The sequence below is a fragment of the Tiliqua scincoides genome, chromosome 2, assembly GCF_035046505.1.
Source record: "Tiliqua scincoides isolate rTilSci1 chromosome 2, rTilSci1.hap2, whole genome shotgun sequence".
In the NCBI taxonomy this organism is placed as follows: Eukaryota; Metazoa; Chordata; class Lepidosauria; order Squamata; family Scincidae; genus Tiliqua; species Tiliqua scincoides.
The window spans coordinates 91,654,005-91,681,303 of record NC_089822.1 but is presented as its reverse complement, the minus strand read 5'-3'; the positions used below and the strand labels follow the sequence as shown (position 1 = coordinate 91,681,303).

At 43.6% G+C, this 27,299-nt stretch overlaps 1 protein-coding gene across 2 annotated transcripts in view; it reads left to right on the top strand.

The window, feature by feature from the left end:
• ZNF462 (zinc finger protein 462) overlaps nt 1-27,299 on the top strand; it is a 147,247-nt gene that overhangs the window by 74,313 nt on the left and 45,635 nt on the right. The window contains exons 3-6 of one of the 2 annotated variants that reach the window (XM_066616079.1): nt 65-5,520; nt 7,489-7,653; nt 10,464-10,567; nt 17,485-17,603. In XM_066616079.1, coding sequence (XP_066472176.1) covers nt 65-5,520; nt 7,489-7,653; nt 10,464-10,567; nt 17,485-17,603 — 5,844 coding nt within the window. Of the gene's footprint in view, nt 1-64; nt 5,521-7,488; nt 7,654-10,283; nt 10,568-17,484; nt 17,604-27,299 lie in introns of both variants that reach the window. The other variant, XM_066616078.1, reaches the window with a different exon arrangement.

Below are 27,299 nucleotides of genomic sequence, written 5' to 3'. Positions count from 1 at the left end.
AAGATGATATAGTAAATGCAACCATTTCTAAAATATATTTTCTTTGATTTCTGCTTTTCTTTAGGACAAAATGCTGCTCAGCTGGGGACTGGAAATTACTATAGCCATAGCCAGAATTATTATGGACATCATATGCTCTCTAAGCCAGCAAGCAAGTTTTTCCAGTGCAAATTCTGTGTGCGTTATTTCAGATCCAAAAACCTGCTTATAGAGCATACACGGAAAGTGCATGGAGCTCAGGCTGGAGGATCCCCAGCTGGGTCAGCTGGGGTTGGATCCTTAAATTACAACATTATGATGCATGAGGGCTTTGGTAAAGTATTTTCTTGCCAATTCTGCACCTACAAATCGCCCAGGCGTGCAAGAATTATCAAGCACCAGAAGATGTACCACAAAAACAGCCTGAAAGAGAGTTCCACTCCTCCCACCAATGCTGCTTCTATATCTGAAACAACATCTACATCTGGACCAGTTCAGGACTCTTGTAAGGAGCTTCCAGCTGAAGTTGTAGAGCGCAGTATCCTGGAATCTATGGTCAAGCCTTTAACCAAGTCAAGGGGCAATTTCTGTTGTGAATGGTGTAGTTATCAGACTCCTCGAAGGGAACGTTGGTGTGACCATATGATGAAGAAACATCGTAGCATGGTGAAAATACTTTCAAGCTTGAGGCAGCAAGATGGGACCAGTATGTCTGATGTATCAAGCAAGGGTCCACCAAGCCCACCCCCAAACTCCAACTATATCCCCATGAATGCTTCTGGAAGGGAGATGCCTAATGCAAGTGTCCCAAACTACAGAAGCTCAATGAATAATTCCTTTGTCAGGTCCAATTCTTCTACTTCAAAATTTTCTTCTGCTTCCTATCCTCATATGAAACATAAGGCACCTCACAACTCGGGCATTGTTAATTTGTCTGACAGATCCCATTATGGCATTACTGACGTGACAAATTCTTCTGCTGACATGGATACAAATAGTATGCTAAATGACTCCAGTTCTGATGATGAACTGAATGAGCTAGACAGTGAGAATGGACTGAACTCCATGGATCACCAGACCTCAGGATTAACTGCAGAGCAACTGATGGGCTCTGAGGGCCACAAGCTATTAGAAACAAAGGGGATTCCATTTAGAAGATTTATGAATAGGTTCCAATGTCCTTTCTGCCCTTTTCTCACCATGCATCGGCGGAGTATTTCCCGCCATATTGAAAATATCCATTTGTCTGGAAAGACAGCAGTATATAAATGTGATGAATGTCCTTTCACGTGCAAGAGCTCCTTCAAACTTGGAGCTCATAAACAGTGTCATACTGGTGCAGCATCTGACTGGGATGCAGTGAATTCCCAAACTGAAAGCATAGCTTCTTCTTTGAATGAAAGTACAGTATCCTATGAAGGGGGCAATATAAATGGCAGGAAGTCTGGAGGAATGATGGATTCTATGCAGCAGCAGCAGCAATCTCCACAATCCAACTCACAGCATCCATATAAATGTACCATGTGCAATTACTCCACAACTACTCTGAAAGGTCTTCGGGTTCATCAGCAACATAAGCACTCGTTTTGTGACAACTTGCCAAAATATGAAGGGCCGTCATCAAATACTCCACAAGACAGTGAACCCGATACTCAGCCTTCTCCCAGCACTGTGAAGAAAAGCCAGACCTCAATTCTTGGACTGTCTTCTAAAAACAACTTTGTAGCAAAAGCGTCTAGAAAGATGTCCAATGACTTTCCCTTAGATTTGTCACCAGTGAAGAAGAGAACTAGGATCGATGAGATCGCTAGTAATTTGCAAAGCAAAATCAGTCAAAACAAGCAGCAAGAAGATGCTGTAATCAATGTAGAGGATGATGAGGAAGAGGAAGACAATGAAGTGGAGATAGAAGTAGAACTGGACAAGGAAGAGGAACAAGCAGAACCACTGATGGACATGGCATTTGCTTCTCCACAAATGTGGGGAAGAGACGCAAGTGAGTGTCAAAAAGAGTCCAACTATAGAAACCTCCCACATGATTACAATTCCACCAATGGAGCCGAAATTGAGCTAACTATATCTGAAGACGAGGAGGACTATTACTGTTCCTCAGTTGGTTTGAAGGACCAAGGTCTGAATTCATCTGCTTTGGGCAGTCAGTCAAGTATATATGGATCTGATCAAAATAATGACAACTCTGATTATGGCGATTCAGGAAGGCTTTACTATTGCAAACACTGTGACTTCAGCAACAAATCTGCCAGAAGCGTTAGCACTCATTACCAACGGATGCATCCATACATTAAATTTAGCTTCAGATATATCCTGGATCCCAATGACCACAGTGCAGTGTACAGATGTCTTGAATGTTACATTGATTATACAAATTTTGAAGACTTGCAACAGCATTATGGAGAGCATCATCCGGAAGCTATGAATGTACTCAACTTTGATCATTCTGATCTGATCTACCGCTGTCGCTTTTGCTCTTACACCAGCCCGAATGTTAGAAGCCTCATGCCGCATTACCAAAGAATGCACCCAACAGTTAAAATTAACAATGCAATGATATTCTCCAGCTATGTGGTTGAGCAGCAAGAGAGTTTGAGCGCAGAGTCACAAACTCTGAGAGAGATCTTGAACTCTGCTCCCAAAAGTCTGGCCACTTCCACTCCGGTTGCGCGTGGGTCTGGCATACCTGCTGCTTTTAACAAAAACTCTTCAAAAGGTAATAGCCCAGAATCGGAAAGCCAGAAGGAATCATCGGTAAACAGTGTTGTGGTTTATGACTGTGACGTATGTTCCTTTGCAAGTCCTAATATGCATTCTGTCTTGGTGCATTATCAGAAGAAACATCCAGAAGAGAAGGCTTCGTACTTCAGGATTCAAAAGACCATGCGTGTGGTATCTGTTGAAAGGGGCTCTGCTCTGGCTCAGATGGCTTATGAGTTGGGATCACCTGTCTCCCCTAAAATGTCTAATATGGCTTCCCAGCTGCCACCTCCCCCACCTCCAGACCTTACCACTGAACTTTACTATTGCAAACATTGCTCTTACAGCAACCGGTCGGTAGTCGGCGTGCTGGTGCATTACCAGAAAAGGCACCCAGAGATCAAAGTTACTGCAAAATACATTAGGCAGGCACCTCCCACTGCAGCGATGATGAGATCTGGAGAAATATCTCCTGGCGTTCATAGGCCACCAGTATCTATGCAACGGCTTAATAGGGGCAGTTCTGAGAGCGCCGCAGCTCCCTCAGAGAATGAGATGTTCTTCTGCCAGCACTGTGATTATGGAAACCGGACCGTCAAAGGCGTGCTCATACATTACCAAAAGAAGCATCGTGATTTCAAAGCTAATGCAGACGTGATTAGGCAGCACACTGCCACAATCAGAAGCCTTTGTGATCGTGCCCAGAAGAATTCCCCTGGCAGCATGCAGACTCCTGCTTCCAGTGCAGAGCGAGAAAAGGCTAAGCTGAGAGCTCTGAAATGCAGGCAATGTTCTTACACGTCTCCTTATTTCTACGCGTTGCGGAAGCACATTAAAAAGGACCACCCAAGCCTGAAGGCCACCGTCACATCTATTTTGCGATGGGCATTTTTGGATGGCTTAATAGAAGCTGGATATCATTGTGAATGGTGTATCTACTCTCACGCTGAGCCCAGTGGCTTGCTTGTGCATTACCAAAGGAGACATCCTGAGCATTATGTTGATTACACGTACATGGCAACTAAGCTCTGGGCAGGGCCAGATCCTTCGCCTCCAGCTTTACTGATGCCATCAGAGATGAAAACGTATAAATGCAGAGACTGCATTTTTGAAGCTTCTTCCATTTGGGACATTACTAATCACTACCAAGCATTTCATCCTTGGGCTATGAATGGCGATGAATCTGTTTTGCTTGATATTATTAAGGAAAAAGATGCTGCTGATAAAGCTAACCCAACCTCCAACGATGTTGGGCCTGGGATAAATTCCGAGGAGCAGATGCCTGCAGGACCACCGGTGGACCATGACACAGAATATGCAGAAGATTCAAACCTTTCCCATGACAAAGCTATCCAGCTCACTTCTGCAAATCCTGCCATATCCTCAACACCGTACCAGTGCACGGTATGCCAATCGGAGTACAACAATTTGCACGGTCTTCTGACCCATTACGGCAAAAAGCATCCCGGGATGAAAGTTAAAGCTGCAGACTTTGCACAGGACATAGATATCAACCCAGGAGCTGTGTATAAATGTAGGCATTGCCCATACATTAACACACGCATCCATGGGGTTCTCACACACTACCAGAAACGGCATCCCTCAATAAAGGTCACTGCGGAAGATTTTGTTCATGATGTGGAGCAGCCGAATGACATGAACCAGAATGATGTGGAAGAAACCAGCAGAATATTCAAGCAGGGGTATGGTGCTTACAGGTGTAAATTGTGCCCTTACACACACGGCACTTTGGAGAAGCTCAAAATTCATTATGAGAAGTACCATAACCAGCCTGAATTTGATGTGTTTGCACAGTCTCCTCCTAAGCTGCCTGCTCCCATGGAACCAGAAGTAGTCACTGAAATTAAGGCCCCTCCGGAAATTGCTCCTGAGGAAGTTATTGTAGACGATTCAGTGCCACCTTCGCACTTCTCGAGTTCCCATTTGGTTTCTCACACAGTGTTCCGGTGCCAGCTCTGTAAGTATTTCTGCTCCACCAGGAAAGGGATAGCTCGGCACTACCGAATCAAACACAACAACGTTCGAGCACAACCAGAAGGCAAGAACAACCTCTTCAAGTGTGCTTTGTGTTCTTACACGAACCCTATCCGTAAAGGTTTGGCCGCGCATTATCAGAAGCGCCATGACATTGATGCTTATTATACTCATTGCTTGGCGGCCTCGAGGACTGTAAGCGACAAGCCCAATAAAGTGATCATTCCATCTCCCCCGAAAGAAGATTCTCCTCAGTTAAGTGAGGAACTCAGAAGGGCAGTGGAGAAGAAAAAGTGCTCCCTCTGCTCCTTCCAGTCCTTCAGCAAAAAAGGAATTGTGTCCCACTACATGAAACGCCACCCGGGGGTGTTCCCAAAGAAACAGCATGCAAGCAAGCTGGGGGGTTACTTCACAGCCGTGTATGCTGATGAGTATGAGAAGCCACAAGCCCCACCGGAGGAGAGGAATGATTTTGAGAAGCCTGAGCTGGAGGCAGAGGCACCAGAAATGGAGTGGCTTCCTTTCCGCTGTGTCAAGTGTTTCAAACTCTCCTTCAGCTCCGCCGAGCTGCTGTGCATGCATTACACTGACCACCACAGCAAGGACTTGAAGAGAGACTTTACCATACTGGGAAGTGGTACCCGCTTCCAGAACCCTACCTACCAGTGCAAGCACTGTGATAGTAAACTGCATAGCACGGCAGAGCTGACCTTGCACTTGAACAGTCACAATGAAGAATTCCAGAAGCGTGCCAAACGTCAAGAGAGGAGGAAGCAGCTTCTGAGCAAGCAAAAATATCCAGATGGTGCTTTTGTAGATTTCAAACAAGAGAGGGTAAGGATATGTTTTCACATTTTGTATTTATATTTGGTGTTCTTTATCCTTTTCCACCCCCAGGAGATTTCTCATTACTAGCGTCCAGATGCACATTCCCGTTGGCAGCTGAAAAGCTACAGGCTCACCAGTGACTTAGTGTGCCAATAAGCCCTAAGTCAATTAAACATTGCAGCTTGATTACACCCCCTTCCTTTCATTTCTTCTACCCCTTCCTCGAAGACCTGGCATGTTCTCTCTCTTCCCTCCTCCCCTTCTTTGTTTCAAAGCTCATTTCTGCTTGGCACCAAATCCTATTAGCCTTTCCAGAATCAGGAAACTGCTGCTTTCCCTAGCCTTTCCGCCTGCCCCAATATGGCCAAATTATTGTTGGTTCTTAGGAAGATAACAGAGAAGCCTTCATTGTACATTATTTCATGTGACAGGAAGCCTAATGCAAAGTGTTTGGAAGTTCAAAGCCCAAGGATTTGGAGCATGTTCCATATGAGGGACAGACCAAACCCTTCCTTAATTTACTTGAGGCCGCATAGGAAGAATGTACTGTACCTCATTTGGGAAGAGTTGCCATTATCATTACATGGAAAACGCATTTATTTTTACCAACTTTTTATTATATGCTTGGACATTACCACCGTGATGATCCTGGAGCCTAATCGGAAATCATTAATGCATCTTATTGGATCAACAGCTACTGATACAAGTCAAAATGCTGGTTTTGCCAAGAGCCTGGTTCTCAAAAGCGATCCCAACTGAATGTGGTTCTGAGGCTGGTTGTCACATCAGTGGGGTCTGTGTTTTGAATCAGTTCTAGTTCAAGGGCAGGACTAGGAGCCAAGGGTTATTGTGTAAGACAGTTGAAAGAGAGAAAAGCAGGAAAGTTCTGATTTCTTAGCCACAGGTCCCAGACAAAATGTCCGCAAGTGGGCTGACCTGACCTAGAGCAACTCAGGGTCAACTGCAGCCAAATACCAGAAAACCTGAAGCCTTTTGAGGCATGGTTCTTCAACAGAGAGGAAGATGGAACATGGAAAGAGTTGTATTTCCCTGTCTTTCATGATTACTAAATATTTGGGATCTCTGCCTTCAGAAACAAAGGATATGGCCTCTAGTTTTACAGAGGTCATCATCTCAGTGTCCCACAGGAATTTTTCTCGGTCAAAAATAATTCATATCTTCAACCTATATAACAGCTGTGTATTACCCTGAACTGTAGATAGTTCCATCAAGAGCATCTCTGCCCTGCAAATGTCAGTCATGTCTTTTCTGATGGAAACCTTGGAATTGTAGCTTGGTAAAGTTGCTGGACTCCTCCAGTAAAGATTCCTGGTGCATGAATGTGTATGTGCAGACGCTCAAATGATACTTCCTAGTTTTCCTTGGAGAAAATGATGAAAGTTCAATTACTTTAAAACTGGGTTACATTTTGTAGTGTCAATGTGGCCCAGGTGATGATCAGTGAGAAAATTACGAATACTATGCTGCTATATAGAGTACAGCTCAATAGAAGTGCAAAGTTTTGTCTTCATAACCTAAGTGACCTAACCTAAGTGACCTAAGTAGGAGGTTACAAACATGTTAGGATTTTCTACCTAGCCTAAGGGGTTAAGTTAATAATATTAAAATGGCACACTATAATAATAATGGAACATACAATACACATTTACTTTAGCATAAGTCCCAAGGAAGTAAGTGGAAATTACTTCTGAGTAGACTTGCATAGGATTGCACAGTAAGGCAACAATCCTGTGCACATAAGGCTCATTGAACTCAGTGGGCCTTACTTCTGAGTAGATGTGCAAGGAATTGGGCTGTAATTCACGAGGAGCCTATAAAGCTCAACCTCATTGGCTTAGGTACTCTAAAGAGCTAATGTTGTGGTTTGTTTTATTTTGTATTGCTGTCTGTTGTTTACAAAGTTCCAAGGGGAAGCAAACAGAGTTGTAAGTTTCAAATTGTGTTGCCTTACAGCCTTTTGGGAGTTTGGAAGAAGTTTCAAAACTAAAGGAGAGGAAGGTTGTAGGCTACAAGTGTAAGTTTTGTGTGGAAGTTCATCCTACCCTCCGAGCCATCTGCAATCATCTTCGTAAGCATGTCCAGTATGGGAATGGTTCCTCGGTTTCTGCTGCTGTCAAGGTGAGAAGGTTTAAGACCCAGTTTTGGGGCTAGAGGCATGTTATCATCACGGGGGGACGGGACAAATCAACCAATCTGTCATTTAATTACAGGGTACTCTGGAGCAGGCACCACATTACTGCAGTTATGCATGAATACTAGTCTCTGAGCCCCAATCTTTTATTGGATTTACCTATGGCTTGCTTCTTCCACACTTTTTCTTAAATTATAGCCCCTTTGTCTGCTGTGTGGAAGTATACATTTATTTTTAAGATAATATATGGCTTAGTCCACTGGGCAGAGATTTTTATTATTGTTGTTCCAAGGTGCTACTGCTATATTGTTGCATTTTCTTCTTAAACATCTCTGCAGAAAAGAATGACTGCAGCACACATTTCTAAAGTCAGTGTACTATTGTGCCCTGTATGCTAGCATTGTGATGTTGTTCAAACTGCATAGTTAGATGCTGCAGAGTTCAGCTTCCTTCATGCCAGCTGGTGGTGGTTTTTTTTAAACAGCTTTCTAGTCCTTGTTAACTGTGACGTTACATTCAGTAGTATATGGGCAAAACTGCCTGTGCCTGATGAAATCTCAGAAGCCGCTCACTTACTGATAAAATTTTCCAAGATTTGGGGGCAGGGCTTCAGTGTCTTATATGTTCCCTTGTCCCATCTGCTACTAGCAGAAGCATAATAGATTATGTAGTTAACATATCAGTCAAAATTATACAAAATAAGAAATTGTATGCATTTTGCTTAATTTGCATAGTTTATGCACAATTCAGCTAAATTTGCCATACAATTTAGGTTAACTTGGTGTAGATTTTTTCCCTTTTAAAAAATAACTGTGTACACATAACCCCAGATGTTATAACTCTTATTTACAGAGCATCATTATCATTACTGACTCTTAGTATGACATATTGCGGTGCTCTCCAAACTGGAGACTGCTGTGCAGCTGAAAAGCTGCCCCCGTTCTGACAGTGCTTACTGCTCCACCGCACTGCTGATGTTCCTGGCACCTGATCGCAACACAGGGGTGCTCTAGGCCAGGGGTGTCCAAACATTTTGTCAGGAGGGCCATATCATCTCGCTGATACTGTCAGGGGTCAGGAATCAGAAATAATTAATTTACATTTCAAATTTGAATAAATGTACATGAATGAATATATTAGAGATGGAATTTAAATGAATGAATGAAGGTCTTGCAATAGCTCAAGTCTTATAAAAGGCCTTGCACAAAGCAAGGCCGGCCTTTTCTTCTCTGCCACTGCTGCTGCATCACAGATGTGAAACAGCAAGCAGTGGAGGGAGCCCTCGACCCACAGCTCACACGAGAGGTCAAACAATTAGCTGTCACACTGAGAGCAGTTGCAACAGGCCAGCGCGAGCTCTAGCAAGTCTCTGGAGGGCCAGAGGCTCTTTGGAGACTGGGGTTCTCTGAGGGCCGGATTGGGAGTCCTTGAGGGCCGCAAGCGGCCCCAGGGCCGGGGTTTGGGCACCCCTGCTCTAGGCAGTCACCATTGCTCATCACCCCAGCAGGCTTTGCAACAGGATGTCTGGACAGACACAACTGCCCAGAGCACCCCTGTGTTGAGATTGAGTGCCAGTAGTAGCAGCAGCATGGCAGAACAGTGACCACTGCTCACATGGGGAGGGCTATCTCCAAACACTGGATCTGGCTCGCAGGCCATAGTTTGGAAAACCCTGAACTACAGCATAGGAGATCATGGAGTTGGGATGGGTCCACTAGTTGTGAATGTATTTTTTCATTTAGTATTGAGTGTTTGTAAATATTAGTCTTCAGAAAGCACTCTGCTGTTGCCCTGGGTTCCTATGCAGAATGAAATGAGGGCCAAATGCAAGCTAATGCAAGGTGGAGTTTCCATCTCCAAATGCAGTGGCAAATTTAAAGCTCTTTTTGGAATGTTTTAGTCCCTTTTTGGCATTTGCATATTTCCTGGTGAAATGAAGTGATTAACAATCCATAGAGCTTTACCACAGAACACAGACTAGATATCTTCTATAGATTAACTTAAAAGAAATTAACTACTATACCTGTGATTACTATTACGTTGTCTTTCTGGTGCACTTCTTTTTGTTTCCCATTATGTGTTGCATCAGAAGTCACATTACGTAATTTTTGAATACTCTGTATAGATTGATAATAGGCAGCACATGGTTGCTGCAAATTAGAAAAAAAAATTAGGCAATTCTTCATAGAAACTGAATGTAAAGATTTTTCCATCAAATGAAGTGCAATGTCTTGCACCAAAAGTACTTCCATAAATGGAAGGAAGGAGAGCAAGCAATTCTGATCTTCTTTCAAAAGGAAGATTGGTGTTCCCTTAGAACTCTTGTTTGAAATGAGTTATTATTGTAAAAAATATTTTCTTGGCAACCTTGAAAAGTAATGTGTTCAGCCATGCTGTTGACCCTTGGTACCAACATAGTCAGGCGGTGTGTTTCTTTAAGGGCATCTTCTTCATTCTGGGGGTGTTTTGATAGGGATTTTTTTTTCCCCAGAATCTGCTCATAGCTGGAGTTGTATAGCTGCTGCTTTTAGAGGGAAAACATAGCCTTCCATAGATTTAAAGGTAACACTAGGCAGAAGGGAGAATTGATGGCTTTGGGGGGATATGTGTCTTTTAGCAGGAAGCTGAAGATCCTTCACATGCAGCTTTCTTGGAGGGTGTTGAGGGAGCCAAAGACCCTGGCAGTGTTGCAATTATGGAACTTGCAGAAGCTGAATCTGGACCATCACTGGAAGATGAAACCAGACCTGGTGGCTACCACTGCAGCCAGTGTGACCGGGTTTTGATGTCTATGCAGGGTCTACGATCTCATGAGAGGAGTCATTTGGCACTGGCCATGTTTACTCGCGAAGACAAGTACAGCTGCCAGTATTGTTCCTTTGTGTCCGCTTTTAGGCACAAGTAAGTTTATATTAGTTATTATTTCTGCTACTTAATGTTCAGTTAGCACCCATCTTGGTGCTCAAAAAATGCATTTATCCATCCATATGAAGCATGCATTGTTGTTTTATTGATGTACTGATTCAAAATTGGTACTGCAAACTTTGAGTCATGGGCACTTATAAAGCAGGACTGGGTGATAACTGAGTGCAGGGTGAAAGGCCACAGTAATCCTGACTATTGTTATCAAACACCAAACTTCATAGATGGGGAAAATATGACAGGAAACACTGAACAGAAATCAGAGAAAAAACACGCAAATAACTCTTACACATCAATTTAAAAGTGATATGTCAATTGAAGCAAACATCTCTTTTTTAATTTACTCTTACATTCCTTTTTACATCATATTCCTTTTTATCATGAAAGTCTATAGCAGGATTGCCACCACAAGTTTACCTTCTCTACCCTATGCAAACTTCATCTACCTGACGTTGACCCACCTAATGGCATTTTGGTTTTCAAATGATTACTCTCCCCAAAGGCTGCTGTCTTAAGGTTGCACTTCTTTCTAAGAAGTCTTACTTACTTCTGCGTAAACCTGCTTAGGATCTTGTTGCTTGTCTTGCACCAAAAATTTGAACCAAGAGTCTTGCAAATGGATATCATATAGGGCAGCCAGGCACCATCTAACAGCTATCATTTTGCAGTCTGTAAATTCATATTCATAAATAAGTGATGGCCTTGAGAGTTGGAATACATTGCTAGTTTACCCAGAACTGCTGGTGTCATTGCAGGTTCAACACTAGAGAGGGGTGATTGTGCTGGTCACAGGAATGAGGCTAATAGTATTGACACCTTTTACTAGGCTTGCTTTCTTGCGTGAAAGGGAACACAAGCCTTTGGCGACACTCCATCACAGAGTTTAGGACACTAAGCCTTTTGTGTTGTCTTTGTGCGACCTGTTTCTCTTTGCAGAATTATTACTGCTATAGTTTTGGACAAGAGCAGTCAGATCTATGAATAAACTCTATGACCTTTTTCATTCTCTTTATCCTAATAAAGATATTTGTGCAACAACTTTAAAATTGTGCTTAGGAACTAAAATTTGTAAGTGCGCATGAACTTGTATGTTGAAATGACAGCTCTGATTTTTAGGATCTCTACAACTCTGTCATTCTCTGTTAGATAAATCTCTTGCAAAAATGCTCACAATGGAGACTATGGAGAATGTAGGGCAATTATTTCTCTCTTTGAAACAGATGCCTCTATTTCCCCCCCCCTTCAGAATCTAAGCCTCTCCCATCTCTGCTCTGCTTGCACACAATGCCACCATTCACTCATCAGTGGTGGATCTCTTCAAAAGCATGCTGCTGGCTCCATGCCTGCCTATCTGCCTGTTGCTCTCAGGAGACACAGCCCACCATAGTTCTATTGTCCACCAGGAACAGGGGACTGGACAGAGAAGTGATGGGAGGAAACCACACTAGGATGCTAGTAGGAGCCAGAGTGGAATGCTGGAGTAACAAGTAGCTGGCTTCTCTATCCCCTCTTCCTGTCAAAGGCTGGGTAGGAGCTACTGTGTGGAAAAAGATTAGAAAGCTTGCCTTACTGTCAAGAAACAGCTTCTCTCTCCTGCTGCCTGTAATCAAAAAGTGACTCTGAACTCTGTTACAGGGCCCTGCATACAAACAGCAGGGAAGAATTGTTCTTCTGATGAAAAGAAAAGAATGGAGACTCACCCACTCCCAAAGAAATGGATGAGTGGGCTTAGGACAAATTCATCTTTCCTAGCCCCCACGTACTCATGTATTCATGGCTACATTTTTTTTTGTACAGAACTTAAAATTATCTCAATTTGAGACAGTCAAAGGAAATAGTAACAGAGAACATGAAAATGATACTTCTCTATATGCTTCTAAGTTTTGTCTCAAGTGGGATGGATGTGTGTTCTGATACAGAAATGCAGCAAGCTTTTTCGTGCAAGGGAAATACAGGTTGTCTCCCTTTTGTTAAGAGTTGGAAGCAGAGGTAGAGGAAGCACAAATCCTTTGGGATTCCTCCCTTGACACTTTGTGGACATGCAGAAGATCCCACAGTATAGCTTCATTTATTGTATGGCATGGGGTCGTTTGTTCAAACAAGCAAAAATGCTGTTTGCTTTGGTTTGCACAATTCGAGCTCCTCAAATATACAGGCATATAGAAATATATTTATTTAACTGGCTGGGGGAAAAGGTGGGGAATGGGGTCCATGTTAACAGTTGACAGATCTAATAAATGTGAATATAATGTCATCAACACAGGATGACTCATTTAAAATAGCAATCCTTCAAGCTGTTGTAGCCAGGGACTAGGTACAAAAGCCAATTCCCTCTATCCATCGATCAAATTGCCTTTCATATAGAGTTTGCCCTCCTTGCTTCTAGAGGGCTGCGCACACTGAAAAAAGCTATAGGTAGCAGGAGATAGTTTAGCTTTGGGCAGGATTCCCAACAGCTCTGTCACTGCCATCTTGGAAATCTTTACTGAAATCAACAGTAAGTTGAGCAACTTACTATTAAGCAACTGGAAGTTAAGCAACAGGAAGTTTTGAGACAAATGTACGTAACTCTTTCTGCAGGGCTACCAGCTCTTTATCTTATCAATGCTAGTAGTTGAATGGAGCTAGGGGAGCGGTCAGGAACAAATTAGGAAGCAGGGTCTGGCAGATGCCTACAACAACTTTGCCCCTGTAGGTAGTGCCAACAGGTCGAACGGGCTCAGCAGATGCTAGGCGTGGGCCACTTCAGTTGCATAAGTGTTCTTCAGTCTCTCACTGAACTGGGGCTGAGCCAAATAGCCTGGTTCTACATTGCACCTGTATTGGTGAAGTTCAAACATAGGCACTAGATTAAAATGCTAATTTAAAGATTCTGGCAACTGGCCCACAGGCAAAAACAACTGCCAAGTCTTTATTTTCCTTGGATGGTGGGCAAGTTAGGCCTCCAGTTCTTTCTGGATCTATTCTTGCATTGTATTGTTAGTGTGTTTGATGATGAGAGCACCAACCATGTAACCTTTTAACTGCATGCAACAGGGTTCCTTACATGTTACCAGCAGTCTTGATAACATCAGCAAAAGCCTTCTTTTTCATATGGCTTTGCTTGCGTAGTTAAAATCTCCAGAACAGAACTTTGTGCATGCAGATTGCATTTGGTATCCTTTAGGAGCAGACACAGCCTGCACTCCCAGAAACAACTACTCTGGCAGTATCACATAAGAACAGGCCCTTTGGTCTGTAGAGAGCTTGAGGTATTACTAGGTGTTGGACCAGGTGCAAATTTTTTTGTCAGTCTTTGACTTGAATGTGGCTGGATTGAGCAACTGGAATGACTTCATACACTTCAGCTATATCTTTTTATGAGGGAGAGTTCCTATTTCCTGTCCTTGATTTCTGGGCCCTGTTTTCCTGTCCTATTATCTGTCCTTATTTAAACATCACCTCTATTTTTCCATTTTGGGGAGATGTTGGGATGCCTTTTTTAAATGTTGTCAGCATGTGCACATGCATGCATGAGAATTCTTCAGGGTTCTTCCCTAACCCAGGTCTTTAATTAAGGCTGCAAACCTATCCACACTTTCCTGGGAGTAAATCCAATTGAACACAATGTGACTTACTTCTGAGACATGCATGAGATTGTGCAAAACAATCCAATCCTGAGCTTCCCAGCTCCCGGGGCTGTAGTGGGGCCAAAATGGCTACTGCTGTATCCCAAGGGGCTGAGAAACACCACCAGGGCTACTTGGAGTAAGAGAGCTTATGCTCCCTTAGCGCATGTGCCCCAATGGGTCTCCTCAGATCTATGCCCGCTACTGAGTGGGCGTAGATTGGAGGAGGCCCGTGTCTGGTCTCCCATGCTAGGAGAGGTTATGGTATGGTGGCAGGGGCTGCTGCCATCTCTGCCACCTCCCGCCCCTCTCCCTTCCCCACCACACCTTCCTCCCACCCTGGAATGCCTTCCTCAACCCAGACTGGAGGGCTCACTCTGGCCTGGGGCGGGGTGGTCCTCTGGGCAGTGGTCCTCTGTCTGCCAGCTGGTGCAGCATGGGCTTATACTGAACGAGCTCTGGCCCGGTGCAGATTGTCACAAGCGTGCCTTATGGCATGTTTGGAACAGTGCACACTGGCACTGGGCTGGTGCGCGTTGCTCAGGATCAGGCCCTAGATTCTTAATGTTTGTGTTTGATTCTTAGTCTGAAAATAAGGGCAATGGAAATACTATACAAATGTTTTTATTTTCATTGGTGAAATGTTAGGAGATCTCAGTCATTGGCTAGATACAATGTTCTGCTCTTTTCTGCCCATGTCCACAAAGCTTTGTTGAGACTAGACTCTGTCAGTTTACACAATCAGCAAGCAGTGGGTTCTTAGGCTTAAGGTTGTGTTCCCAGTCTTAAGAGCCTGCACACTGCCTCTTCCCCTTACCTCCTCCACTGGGAATCCTGGTTTCACTCTGCTGTTTGCCCACCTACCCCATCCCCAACCTGGCTATATAGCTAAATTGGAGTGGTCATGGTAAAGCAACTCAATAGCCCTTTCTTTAAAATTAATTCTAAAATTGAAGCCCAGACTAGAAAAAAAATTAAGAAGTTTCAAGTCACATAAACTACAAATACTATCATATCTATGACACCCTGCAAATGTAGCCCCCTAGTGGTTCCATAGTTTTTAACAAGAGAGATGAAACAAATCCTCTGGTGTGTGTATGTGTCCAGAAGGGACAGAGACACACACACACATGCACACACGCACAGAGAGAGAGAGAGAGAGAGAGAGAGAGAGAGCGCGCGCAGAGGAAGCATACCTTCCTCTTTCAAAAATTCCATTTCCAGTACTTTAGTATACCTCCCTGGTATGATGGACTTATGAAATGTTCTATAACATGTAACAGATTGAGGCTGTGGTTACTATATGATTATTCATCTTATACGAATTATGCAGTTTACATCTTTTAAACTATATTTTGGTTCTATAATTTTTCAGGCACTTGATTAGTTTTTCTAAAACAAACAAAAACCCCAATAATTCACTTAGAAATCCACTCAGAATTTGAGTAATTTATGATTATTATTATGTTTTCATGCCAGCAAAGATATAAAATGCCACAGCTTTTAATTACTGTACTTACTGTCTACTAATCCTGTGGTGAGGCAAAATACATTGTTTTCAGTTTATCCTACTAGATAGTGAAATATTGCAGCAAATCCCAAAGAAAATGAAAACCCAGGAGAAACTTCCACATTTGTTTCACAAAGAGATGCTACGATTCCTAAAATTATCTCAGTATAATTTGCAGGAAGACAAGTAAACAAAGACTGCAGCCACCTTACTATTAAAAACCAAAACCAAGGGGATCCTGACTAGTGCTTCTGCCATCAGGACCTCCCTTTGGGTATGAAAGGAACACTGCATTTCATTTCCACAAGAACTCCTAATGCAAGCAAAACGCTTCTTCCATTCCTGAAGGGAGCTCCCAACAATGGAAGTATTAATTGTGATGGTACTCATTATGTTCTAATAAGAATGTGAAAGTTAGGAAAAGGACAAGTAAGTGTTACTGCATCTCTATGCACACTTTCCTGAGAGTAAGCCTCATTGACAACAATGGGACATACTTCTGAAAAGACAAGCATAGGCTTGTGCTCACAGTAGATATTGACTCTAGGCCACGTTTACAGTGGGAGGCTTTATGAGAGCCTTCTTTATCAATTAGGTTAGGAGCAGAAGTTAGCCATGATAGCTAAGTGGAGTCTGTTCAGAGTACCAAGTGTCTAGATCTAAAAGGGATTGGCCATCTACTGTATGCTCTGCGTGTGAACTTTTAGAGCTCTGGCTTGCTTCTGTTGGAAATAGACTACTGGGCTAGATGTACCTTAGTCTGGTCTGATAGTAATTCTGTTTATCTTTAGTGAGCTATTTTTGCTCTGATGGCAATAATTTCACCATAAGCCTCTTACATTTTTGCAATAAAAATGTTCCTAAAGGATAGGGATCATGATGAAGTATCACGTTAGGAAAATGTGCGCCCTTGTACAAATAGGCACAAAACTTTTCATCATATTAAAGAGCAGGAAGTTCTTAACAAATTGCTGAATATTCGTATTTTCAGCTGATAAACATTAAAATGAATGAATAGTAAGTCAGATAAAATGAAAGCAAGTTAGTGCATATTTACATAGAGATTAATGACCACCTTTCCTCATATATAATGTACTACAGGCATATTTGGATTAGATGCAAAGGGTCTGAAATTAGAATTGCAAAATTACTGCTTTTCAAAATTTCAGATACTAAATATACATTTCTTGATAAATGTACATTTTTTTTCACTTTGTGATAAAGCTAAAGTTTGAAATTGACACTCTTAAAATTTTATTTAAAATAATTAGAATAGCACATGCCTGGTAAAATGTTTCAGTTTTATAGATATCATTGTCACATCCCAAGCAGGGAGGTGTCTGTGATTATTTTTTTTTTGACAACCCAACTTTGTAAAATGAACTGTTTTCCAGCCAAACTAAAAACTGTGTTTAAACAGATCCAACTTTGAACTCGCAGTCATGTTTCAGTGATACTCTTTTATTAGCCCTCACATTCACCTGTTAAGCAATCTGTGGAACAAATCTGTTTTTTTCTAATATTTCATATTCTTTGTTTTCTCAAATGTCATGACCATTCTATGCATGGTAAGCCAAACTTAACCTATTTGCCTGTTTTTAGACACGCTTGCACATTTGTGAGGGCCTATTCTGCCAAAGTAGGCCAGAGGACTTAACTTACAAGTGGCATCATAGATTTTACTGTTGTTGTTTTTTATCAACCAGTTGTAGCTGAACTGATGATTCACATTTTTTCTTGTCTTCTGTTTTGCTTCTCACTGTTTTCTCTTTGTCAAGCTTGGATCGCCATATGCAAGCCCACCATGGACATCATAAACCATTTCGCTGCAAACTCTGCCCTTTCAAATCCTCCTATAATAGCCGGCTGAAAACTCACCTACTCAAAGCTCATGCTGGTAAGTCTTTCCATTTTACTATGAAGGTACTTTTTAAAAGTTTTTTTTTTTTGTTGCTGACAATTACCAGAGGCATGATGTTGGTGTGTTACTTTGAGTTAAGCCAATATGACATTGAGCAGAACTGGCCCAGCCAAATTAAGTAAAGAAATGTTACCAGATTGTCAGGAAGTCAGAACAGTAGGCAGTACTGAAAATCAGACATGGAAACCGAACTATAGTTGAGATGGGAGCTGGGAAGAGAGATAGGAGGACTAGATCTGAGACTAAGAAAAAGCACTTCTTTTGTCTGGAAGGTGTTTTCAAATGCAAATGTATTATGGAAAGATAGCTAGGCCAAATGTTTGCCCTCAAACAGTTTTGAGGGGTGAAAAAACATCCCCAAAGCCCTACCTTCTGCTTTTTTTGTACATTACTGTGTCTGCTTTTTTTGTACATTACTGTGTTCACTATCATTGTTTCTCTTACCACTTGCACCTTTGTACCATTAGCTTTAAGAGGGCTGCTTCTTTCATTATATAATCCCTGTTGAAGAGGGAATCCTGTAGTGAATATGATGCCACAGCGGACTGGGCATTAAATGCAGGTCAGAATATACATTCAAGCACACATCTCCTTGCTCTCAGCAGTGAGAAATGTGTGTGAATGTACATTCCAGTATACATCTGAATACACATTGCAAGAGACAGCATCCTGATACATATTCCAATGGGTAATGAATTCAGTACTCTCTACTTCTTTTGCCACAATGGGTTCATTGTTTCTGCACAGCAACACAAGGATAATTGGCCCAGTTGTTTAGGAAGTGAGGACACATTCCTTCATTCCCTTAATGCAGTGGTTCTCAAACTTTTAAGCACTGGGATCCACTTTTTTAGAATGGCAGTCTGTTGGAACCCACTGGAAGTGATGTCATTAACCTGAAGTGATGTCATGACCAGAAGTGATATCATCAAGCAGAAAATTTTTCAGTCACCCCATATGCCAAAACCAAGCCAATTAATTAATTTAATTAGAAGTTTACAATAAATATCAGTTAAAAATTTATTTAAAATAAAGACGAATCCTCCCAAGCAGTTGCTGATCTGTTAAAAAAAATTCCCCAAACATCCAGAGGCTGCAGTCCTATCCACACTTACCTGGGAGTAAGCCCCATTGACTGTCATGGTTAAACATATACATAGTAGCCTGTTAAAAGTGCAGATCTGTAACATATTCCCAAATGCAGTTACATACCATGATAACATCAAGTCTGATATATTAAAAATAAAATCCATATTGAAATGAATGGGGACCCATCTGAAATTGGCTTGTGACCCACCTAGTGTTTCCTTCTAGTTTGAGAACCGCTGCCTTAATGTACCCCTCTCCCAACCCCTAGCTGCTATAAATTGAGATGATTTTTGGTAGCTGTGAAAAGATTGGGGAAACTAAGGGTGGCATCCAGAGTAAAGCTTCTGTGAAGGCAAGCTCTCTCCAAGAAAGAAAGAGTGTTTCAGGTGTACAAAGGACTCTTCCTGCTCAGACACGAACCTGTTCTTGGAAGGAGGATTTGTTCCCACAGTGTGCTTCCATTCACAGAAGCATTGCTCTGGGTGCTACCTGTAGCTGGCTCTGGTTTGGCTCATGGCTAGTAAGAATGAGAACAATGTGCAATCTGCTTGTCCTAGGAAGCCTCAATTTTATGTAATAGCCCCCAGGCAATCAGAGCTTCATGGAAGGGCGTGTGAGGCTAGTAGTTAATCTGATAATAATATTGTTGGCAAAGATCTTAATCAAAGTAGCCTGAGGTTTAGGTTCCTGCCTCATTAGTCCATGAGAACTTGGGTGTTTGTTACAAAGCCAAATGCTCTAGTAAGAGATTTCAGCTGTACAGGCTTTGAAAGACAGTAGTACCTGTAGTTCTGTTGACTTCTGTAGGGGTGCCAGTTCCTAAGATTTAAGCAATATGAAGCTTGCTGCAATTCCATTTCATGTTTTAAACTTTGTTCATCCTTTATTAATGCCAGTATGTTACTTGGAGCATGTTATCATGCATTATGTTATCATTCAGTGGTATGTGTGCCAAGTTCCATTCTTGTGGTCCTCAGTACTTTGGTGAGTACTGAGTAGTGGCTTTTGATTGGCATTTGTGCTGTGTCTTGTTACAAGTCCATCTCCCACACTCATATGTGATCCACAACCTCCTTTTAATATTTTGAAAAACTCAGCTTTTTTTTTTTTAAAGTACATTCTGCTGATTACTATTGTAGAGAGAAGCTTTAAAACACATAGGCAGTGTGATTTACAATATAATTATCTCTTTCTAAAGTCATAGTTTGGAAATTTGCATGAAAATTTACATAGAAGGATTTAAGTGTTCTTTATTAAGGGATCTTTATTAACAATTTCTTCCTGCAAATCATAGTCATTAAACCAGTGGTTCTCAAACTGGTGGGTTGTGACCCACCAGTTCGTGTAATGCATCCCCCGTCCCATTAAGGATTGGGGAAAGGGGAGAGGCAGTGATGCAGTCCCCAGGATCACATTGCTAAGGAAGGGCAAGGGGTGTACTTTCCACTTTTAACTAGGTAGGACTGCTGGAGGCTGCAGGAGGTGCAGGGAGCCCTGTTCAGTCCTCCACAGGGCTCCCTGAGGCTTCAAATGTTCAGTAAAAGTGGGCACAAAGCACCACCTGCAAACCGGAAGTGTTTTGCACCAGCTTTTACTGAAGATTCCAAGCCTTGGGGAGCCTCGAGGAAGGCTGCACAGGGCTCCCAGCACTTCCTGCAGCCTCCAGCAGCCCTACCTAGTTAAAGTGGAAAGAACCCCCCTCGCCTCCCCCTTAAGACACAGTCCTGGGGATCATGTCGCTGCCCTAGCCTTCCCCCACAAGCACTGAGGGAGTAAAGCTCCCTCAAAGTTTGAGAAACACTGCATTAAACTATTCAGACTTTAAACCTTTGTTTAGCATTTTTTTTTTCAGCTGGACATGGTAGAAATTTATGTCATTTATGAATTGAGTGGAGGGGGTGAATACAGACTCATAATGTTTGTAACCATAATGGATACAGACTTCTCTCTCTCTCTCTCTCTCTCTCTCTCTCTCTCTCTCTCATAATGTCTGAACTTTGGGTAACCCAATGAAATTGATCAGCAAGACAGTCATTTCTAGTCAGAATAGAGAAAAATATTTATTTTTATTTATAATAATAATAATAATAACAGGTATTTATATACCGCCTTTCTTGGTCTTTATTCAAGACTTTATTCAAGGCGGTTTACATAGGCAGGCTTTATTAAATCCCTTATTAAATAGGGATTTTTACAATTTCAAAGAAGGTTCTTTCTTTCAAGAACGACTACATTCAAGGTGTTTCATTCCGATCTGGCTTCACATTCTGGCCTCCATCCTCCCACGCTCAGAGCAGATGGAATTGCTTGGCTTCAGCTTGTCAGCTGCTCCAGGGTCACACGGTGCCGGTGGCCTCGAACTGGCGACCTTGTGGATGTTATCTTCAGGCAGACGGAGGCTCTACCCTCTAGACCAGACCTCCTGCCCAGAGTATTTGATTTATACTCTGCCTTTCTCCCTGAAGGGTACCCAAGATTGCATTTTACTCAATGCAAAATTACCTTATGGCATTCAGGGTGCAATCCTAACCCACTTTCCAGCACCGACATAAGGGCAATGCAGCTCCAAGATAAGGGAACAAACATTCCCTTACTTTGAGGAGGCCTCCGTGAGTGACACCCAACTGCAGGATGCAGCACATGTCCCATTGGCACAGCTATGCCAGTGTTGAAAAGTGGATTAGGATTTGGGCCTCTCTATCACAAGATGCAGATGGCTATTCATTGATGGTTTTAAAGGTGGGTTAGACAAATTCTATGGCTATCGACTATGATATCTGAATGGAATCTCCTTGTACAGACAAACCAAACTTGTCTTACGTTTTCCCGTGGATTGACTGACCACTCTTGGAAAGAATGCTGGGCTGAGTGGACCCTTCTGATTCAGCAGGCCTCCTTTCTGTGTTCTGAGTTGTGTGGAATATTCTATATGATTTTGCTACTCATTGATAGTTTCATTTGACTTTGCAAGTGAGCTATGTCCAAATTTGATATTTGCTTCTGAGGACCTTTATAGAATGAACAGTTTCCTATTTTTGATGGCATTATTTCATTTCTTTTCTGACCCAAATCATGAAGAAACTAACTTATGGTTTTGTATTTTTTCTGATTTATTACTTGAGATAGAGATACTTGATTTTTAAAAATTGTAGACAAAACTTAAAACCCTGCATATAGTAGCTTGGTGTAGTGGACTGTGGCAGAAATCTGAAAATGAAATAATATAAGCCCATAGGCCCATTCATGAGCACATGAAAATGTCTATATTCAGTGGTCAGTGGGGCAGTAGAATTTCATTTGCTTACTCCAGCCCTGTTTACCTACATTTATCCCAGTTTGTTTACTTGCATTGGATGGTACATTTGAGTTGCAGGTTTCAGCATTAATAGATCCAATAATGCATGATCAACAGAAAAAGGGGTGGAAGGATGCGGTTTATGGACCAGCTTTCTGTGCACAGGTACCACTTACATGTGCATTTTCAATAGATAATGTGGGGCAGGTAGGCATGATGCTCACTGTGCCTTGATTAGTTAAATGGGCCAATCCTATCCCCCACCAGTTCATGGTATATAGCAGAGATTTTCAGCCTTTTTCAGCTCACGGCACACTGACCGGATGCTAAAATTCTCAAGGCACAACACCAGTTTTGTTAAATTAATAATAATAATAATAATAATAATTACTACATTACAATTAATAAGTACAATTAATTAATTAAACTATTAAATTACAATTAAAGAAATTCACCACAAGCTGAAATCAAACTTCTCCAAACTTGAATAGATCTTTCTTATAAAGTTACCTTGGACCAAACATCCCTTGGAAAGGGAAGAGGGAATTGTATGTGTTTTCTGGAAAGGAGGAAAACGTGTTTGGAATTAAGGTGGTCAAATTTTTATCAGAAGTGTCAGAACATGTTGGCAAAGAGGTCAGAGCACATGGAGTACTGGAGGAATTTGGAGTGAGAGGCAATGAGGTGGCATGATCAAAATAAGGTTTGGGATCCAACTGGGGATGGGGGGGAGAGAGAGAGAATGCAAGGCAAAGGATTCCAAGACCTTAGGAAAGTGGGGACAAGCTGGGAAAGGAGGTGTTAACTGCGTATGTAAGATTTTAGGATGGGGGAAGGAATGAGATGTGTGTGTGGAGGGACTGAGGTGGGTTAGAGGGTGAGGGGGAAGAGGAGAGAGATGTGCCAATTGCCTGCTCCTGTATGTGAGACAAAAAGTGCCCTATCAGTGGAGGCAATGCAGGGCGAGTCGCTTCTGGGGCATTATAGGCAGACAAAAGGTGGCAAGGAAATGGGACTCTCAAGGATCCCTTTCCAAACAGCCATTGCTTCAGTAGGTGGCCCCTGGAGGACTCCTGCTGCTCATTTGCTTCTTACCTGGCTGGCATGCTCACTCTCACCCACAAAGCAGTTCCCACCCAGAGCTCCTCTGAGCTTCTCCAGCTGCCCAGTCAGTGTGTTGCAGATGAGAGCCCCCCTACCCTAAGAGGCTGGATATGGACACCGGCTGGAAGGTGAGCCCTGACCTTCTGTTGCACCCACTGCAACTGCCCTTCACTAGCAGCCAGAGCTGTCGGCCCCACCGCAGCCATCCTGGTCCCCGCGCCTGAAACGGCAGGATTCGAGAGTGGACACTGCAGGGCCAACAGACTTTCATTGGCAGCAGCTGCCAGAGGCAGGCAATGAGGGCGAGTAAGGGACAGAGAGCAGGGGGATGACAACGGACTGGGCAGGCAGGACGGAGGGACAGGCAAGGGTCAGGAACAGCTCTCCTTTAGTGGCTGGCAGATCGAAAAGGGAGAGGGCTCCCTAATGAGGGATGAGGCTCTGGATAAAGCAGGGTTGTGGCCAGGCACAGGAACCCAGCACGGAGAGCAGAGGAAGAAACTTGGGAGCGTAACCCCTCCGCCTTCCCTGTCTGAAGCCCCATCGAGGGGGTTAACCTTCTGTCCCGCACAGTATCTTCAAAACAGCAGCCTCTGGCTACTTCTTCCAAGCATGTTGCTGAGCGAAGCTTAAAGCAGCCGCTTAAAGCAGCTGGTGCCCATCTCCTCTAACCCTGCGGCACACCTGAGGCTCATTGAGGTTGAAAACAGCTGGTATACAGCTACACCTGTCAATAGATCTCCTCAGACCAGCGGTTCTCAAACTCGCGGGGAGTTTGAGCTCCGCTTTAAGTCCTTGCGACGGAGGCAGCAACGTGATTGCCAGGATAGCATTGCTTTGAAGGGGCACAGAGGCTTGACTGGACTTAATATAACCTGCTGCAGCCTTCTGGGGGTATGGGGAGCCCCACGCCAGCCTCTACAGGTCTCCCCAACATGTGGAGACTGAAAATAACAATTGCAACCCACTTCTGGTTTTGTAATCGTTATTTTGAGTGTCTCCGCATGTTTGGGAATACTGCAGAGGCTGGCGCAGGCCTCCCCGCACCCCTTGTAGGCTGCAACAGGCTGTAGTAAGTGCAACCGAGCCCCTGCACCCCTTCAAAACAATGCAATTGGCATTCCTGCCTCCCCACCCCTTAAGGGGGAAGAGGCCAGGGCTCTCTGGCTGGGTCATCATGACTCCCCAGTTTGAGAACCACTGCCTCAGACCTACGCGAGCTCTTTTGCCGATGTAACTCTGAGGAGAGTCAGGGGGTTGGTCTGGCACGGGAAGGGGACATAGGATCTTACTGTGCTGCTGAACTCAGTTTTTAGAAGGATTTGGGCAGGAGGTCTGATCTAGAGGGTAGAGCCTCCGTTTGCCTGAAGATAACACCCGAAGGTCGCCAGTTCGAGGCCACCGGCACCTTGAACGGCGAGACCTTGAAGCAGCTGACAAGCCAAGCCGAGTTATTCCACCTGCTCTTTGGCCACCCTTCAAGTGAGATATGAAGGATTGTCAGCCTGTGTGGGAGGAAAATGGAGGCCAGAATGTGATACCAGATCATAAAAGATCCATCTGAAATGTTGTGGTTCTTGAAAGACAGAACCTTCTTAAATTGTAAAAATTCCTCTAGGGATTTCATATTGCCTGCCTATGTAAACCACCTTGAATTAAAGTCTGAGGAGAAATCTGACGACCAAGAAAGGCGGTATATAAATACCTGTAAAGAAAAAAAGAAAAGGATTATTTTAAATTTATTTTCATCTTGTCACAACATTTTCTCTAACACACATGCAAACTTGGGATCTAGTATCCACGAGTGGATTACAGCCCAATCCTGAGCTTCCCAGCACCCAGGGCTGCAGCGGTGCCTAAATGACTACCGTGGCATCCCAAGAAGCTGGGAAGCATCACTGGGGCTACTTGGAGGAAGGGAGAGTATGCATCCTTGTTCTGTGTTAGCATCAGGCGGCTATTGAGTGAGCGCAAGTTCAAGGAGACCCATGCCAGGTCTCTAGGATCTAGAGGGGCATCAGGATATGGCGCAGATCTGGGTGGTGGTCCTTGGTTTGCCAACCAGTGTTGGACCTGCGGAGACTGTCACAGGCATGCCTTGTGGCACATTTGCAACAGTGTGTATAGGCCTGGGATCAGCAACCTGTGTTTTTAGAGCCGCATGCGGCTCTTTCAGCCATCTGCTCTGGCTCCTGCAGGCTGGGATTTAAAGGGGCAGGAGGGGCAGCTGCTGCTCTGGCTCCTGCAGGATGGGATTTAAAGGGGCAGGATGGGCTGCTGCTGCTTTCCCCTTGGGGGGAGTGGGAGATTGTTTTGTGCTGTGGGGGAGGGAAAGGGGGGCTTGGCCGCTCCTGCCTGGGAAGATGGTGTGCTGGGGCTTTGCCTGCTCCCGTAATGCGCTGTGCGCCCTCTACATCCTGTATATGGTGAGCGTGGCTGACAGCAGTCAGGCTCCCCTCCTGGCTTCCTGCTACCCTGAGTGTGGCTGGCAAGGGGTGGGGGCGCCAGGCGGGTGGGCTTCCAGTGGGGGTGGGGGGGTGCAGAGACAGGAGGGGGAGCCCAGGTAGGGCTGCCTGGGTGGGGGGAGGCAGGGGCAGCTCCCAGGAGAGGGCAGAAGGCGCCTGCAGTCCCCTTGTGGGCATCTCCTGTGCACACAGCTGTGGGGTGGGGCTTGGCACAGTGAGGCAATGGGGATGACCTCACTTTTGTCTTGTAGTGCAATAGGTGAGGCAGAGCAGTGGGAGGGGGGGAGTGTTGACTTTGCAAGGGTGGGTGGGTGGGGAAGAGGGAGGCTGTGGAAGGGCTGCCTGTGTAACTCCATCTTTACCTTGCTTTTCTGGGGTGCCATGGGGAGCAGGAGGGCTGAGATGGGGCTGTGGGAGCCATAGAAAGCGTTGCTCTTTCAGGAGCAAGAAAGATGGGGGTTGACCTGGGGAAAATGAAGAGTGCTAAATTCAAGGGTGCCATCTTAGCTTGCACCGTCCCAGTGTGTGCCCAGGGTGACCAGAGGTCCTCTTTTTCCAGGACATGTCCTATTTTTTAGCCCCATGTCCTGGAAAAGAACTTAAATGTCCTGCTTTTCCCTGTGAGCAGGCAACGCATCCCCTCTTGTAATTAATAAATTATATGTAATACAGTTTTAAATTCAATAATAAGTAATTTTAAATTAGGCACATGAGATCAATAATACAATATATAATAAATATATAATCTATATATTGATCAATATATAATCAATATAGATGAGTGTTTTTAGCTTTTATTTTGTGGTCCTACATTTTTCTTCAATATCCTACATTTTGGGGTGACTTGTCCTCTTTTATTGTTATGACATCTGGTCACCCTGTGTGTGCCTCAGAGTGCCGTCTCAGGGCCCAATCCTATCCAGTTTTCCAGTGTCGGTGCAGCCATTCTAATGGGGCATGCACTGCATCTTGTAGTGGGGAGTCAGTCACAGAGGCCTCCTCAAGGTATGGGAACATTTGTTTCCTTACGTCTGGGCTGCATCAGTGCTGGAAAGTTAGATAGGATTGGGCCCTCAGTCAAGATATATCTATCTTGACAATAAGTATATTGTCTGGTTAGCACAGGAAGGGGAGCTTGCAGCAGATCATAAAGGTAAAAAAAACTATATATGCAGTGTTATCTTCATTTTAGATGTTAAAAGGGTTTTGTGGCTCCCGAGTTTTTCTTTTCTCCGGAAAACGGGTCCAAATGGCTCTTTGAATGTTTAAGGTTGCTGACCCCTGGTATAGGCAATGAGCCGGCATGCATCCTTCTGGATTGGGCCCTTAGTTCCCTGAGACTGTATCCAGGGAAGACAAGTGGGATGTAGTTTGCATATTTCCTGGCATACCCTCCTCCTGGGCACTATGAAGTAAACCAGTGTTGACTTATTTATTTGAATGTGGGTTTCTCCTTTACCCTGTTGGATAAATCCCTTTATGTCATTTTTTTATTCCATGGGGTCCAAGAAATCTTCCATTTAATTCATTCTCCCCCCTTTCCATGGTAGAGAGGAATGTATGACAGGTAGCAAAGGAGAGTATGAGAAAGAGTACAGACTTGAAGCCTGTTCCTCATGTCTCCCTGGGATGGAGGCGGGCAGGAATCATTTGAACCAGTTTCTGTCTGTTCACCTATTCTCCAGAAAGAGTTATAAATGCCATGCAATAATCTCCTTA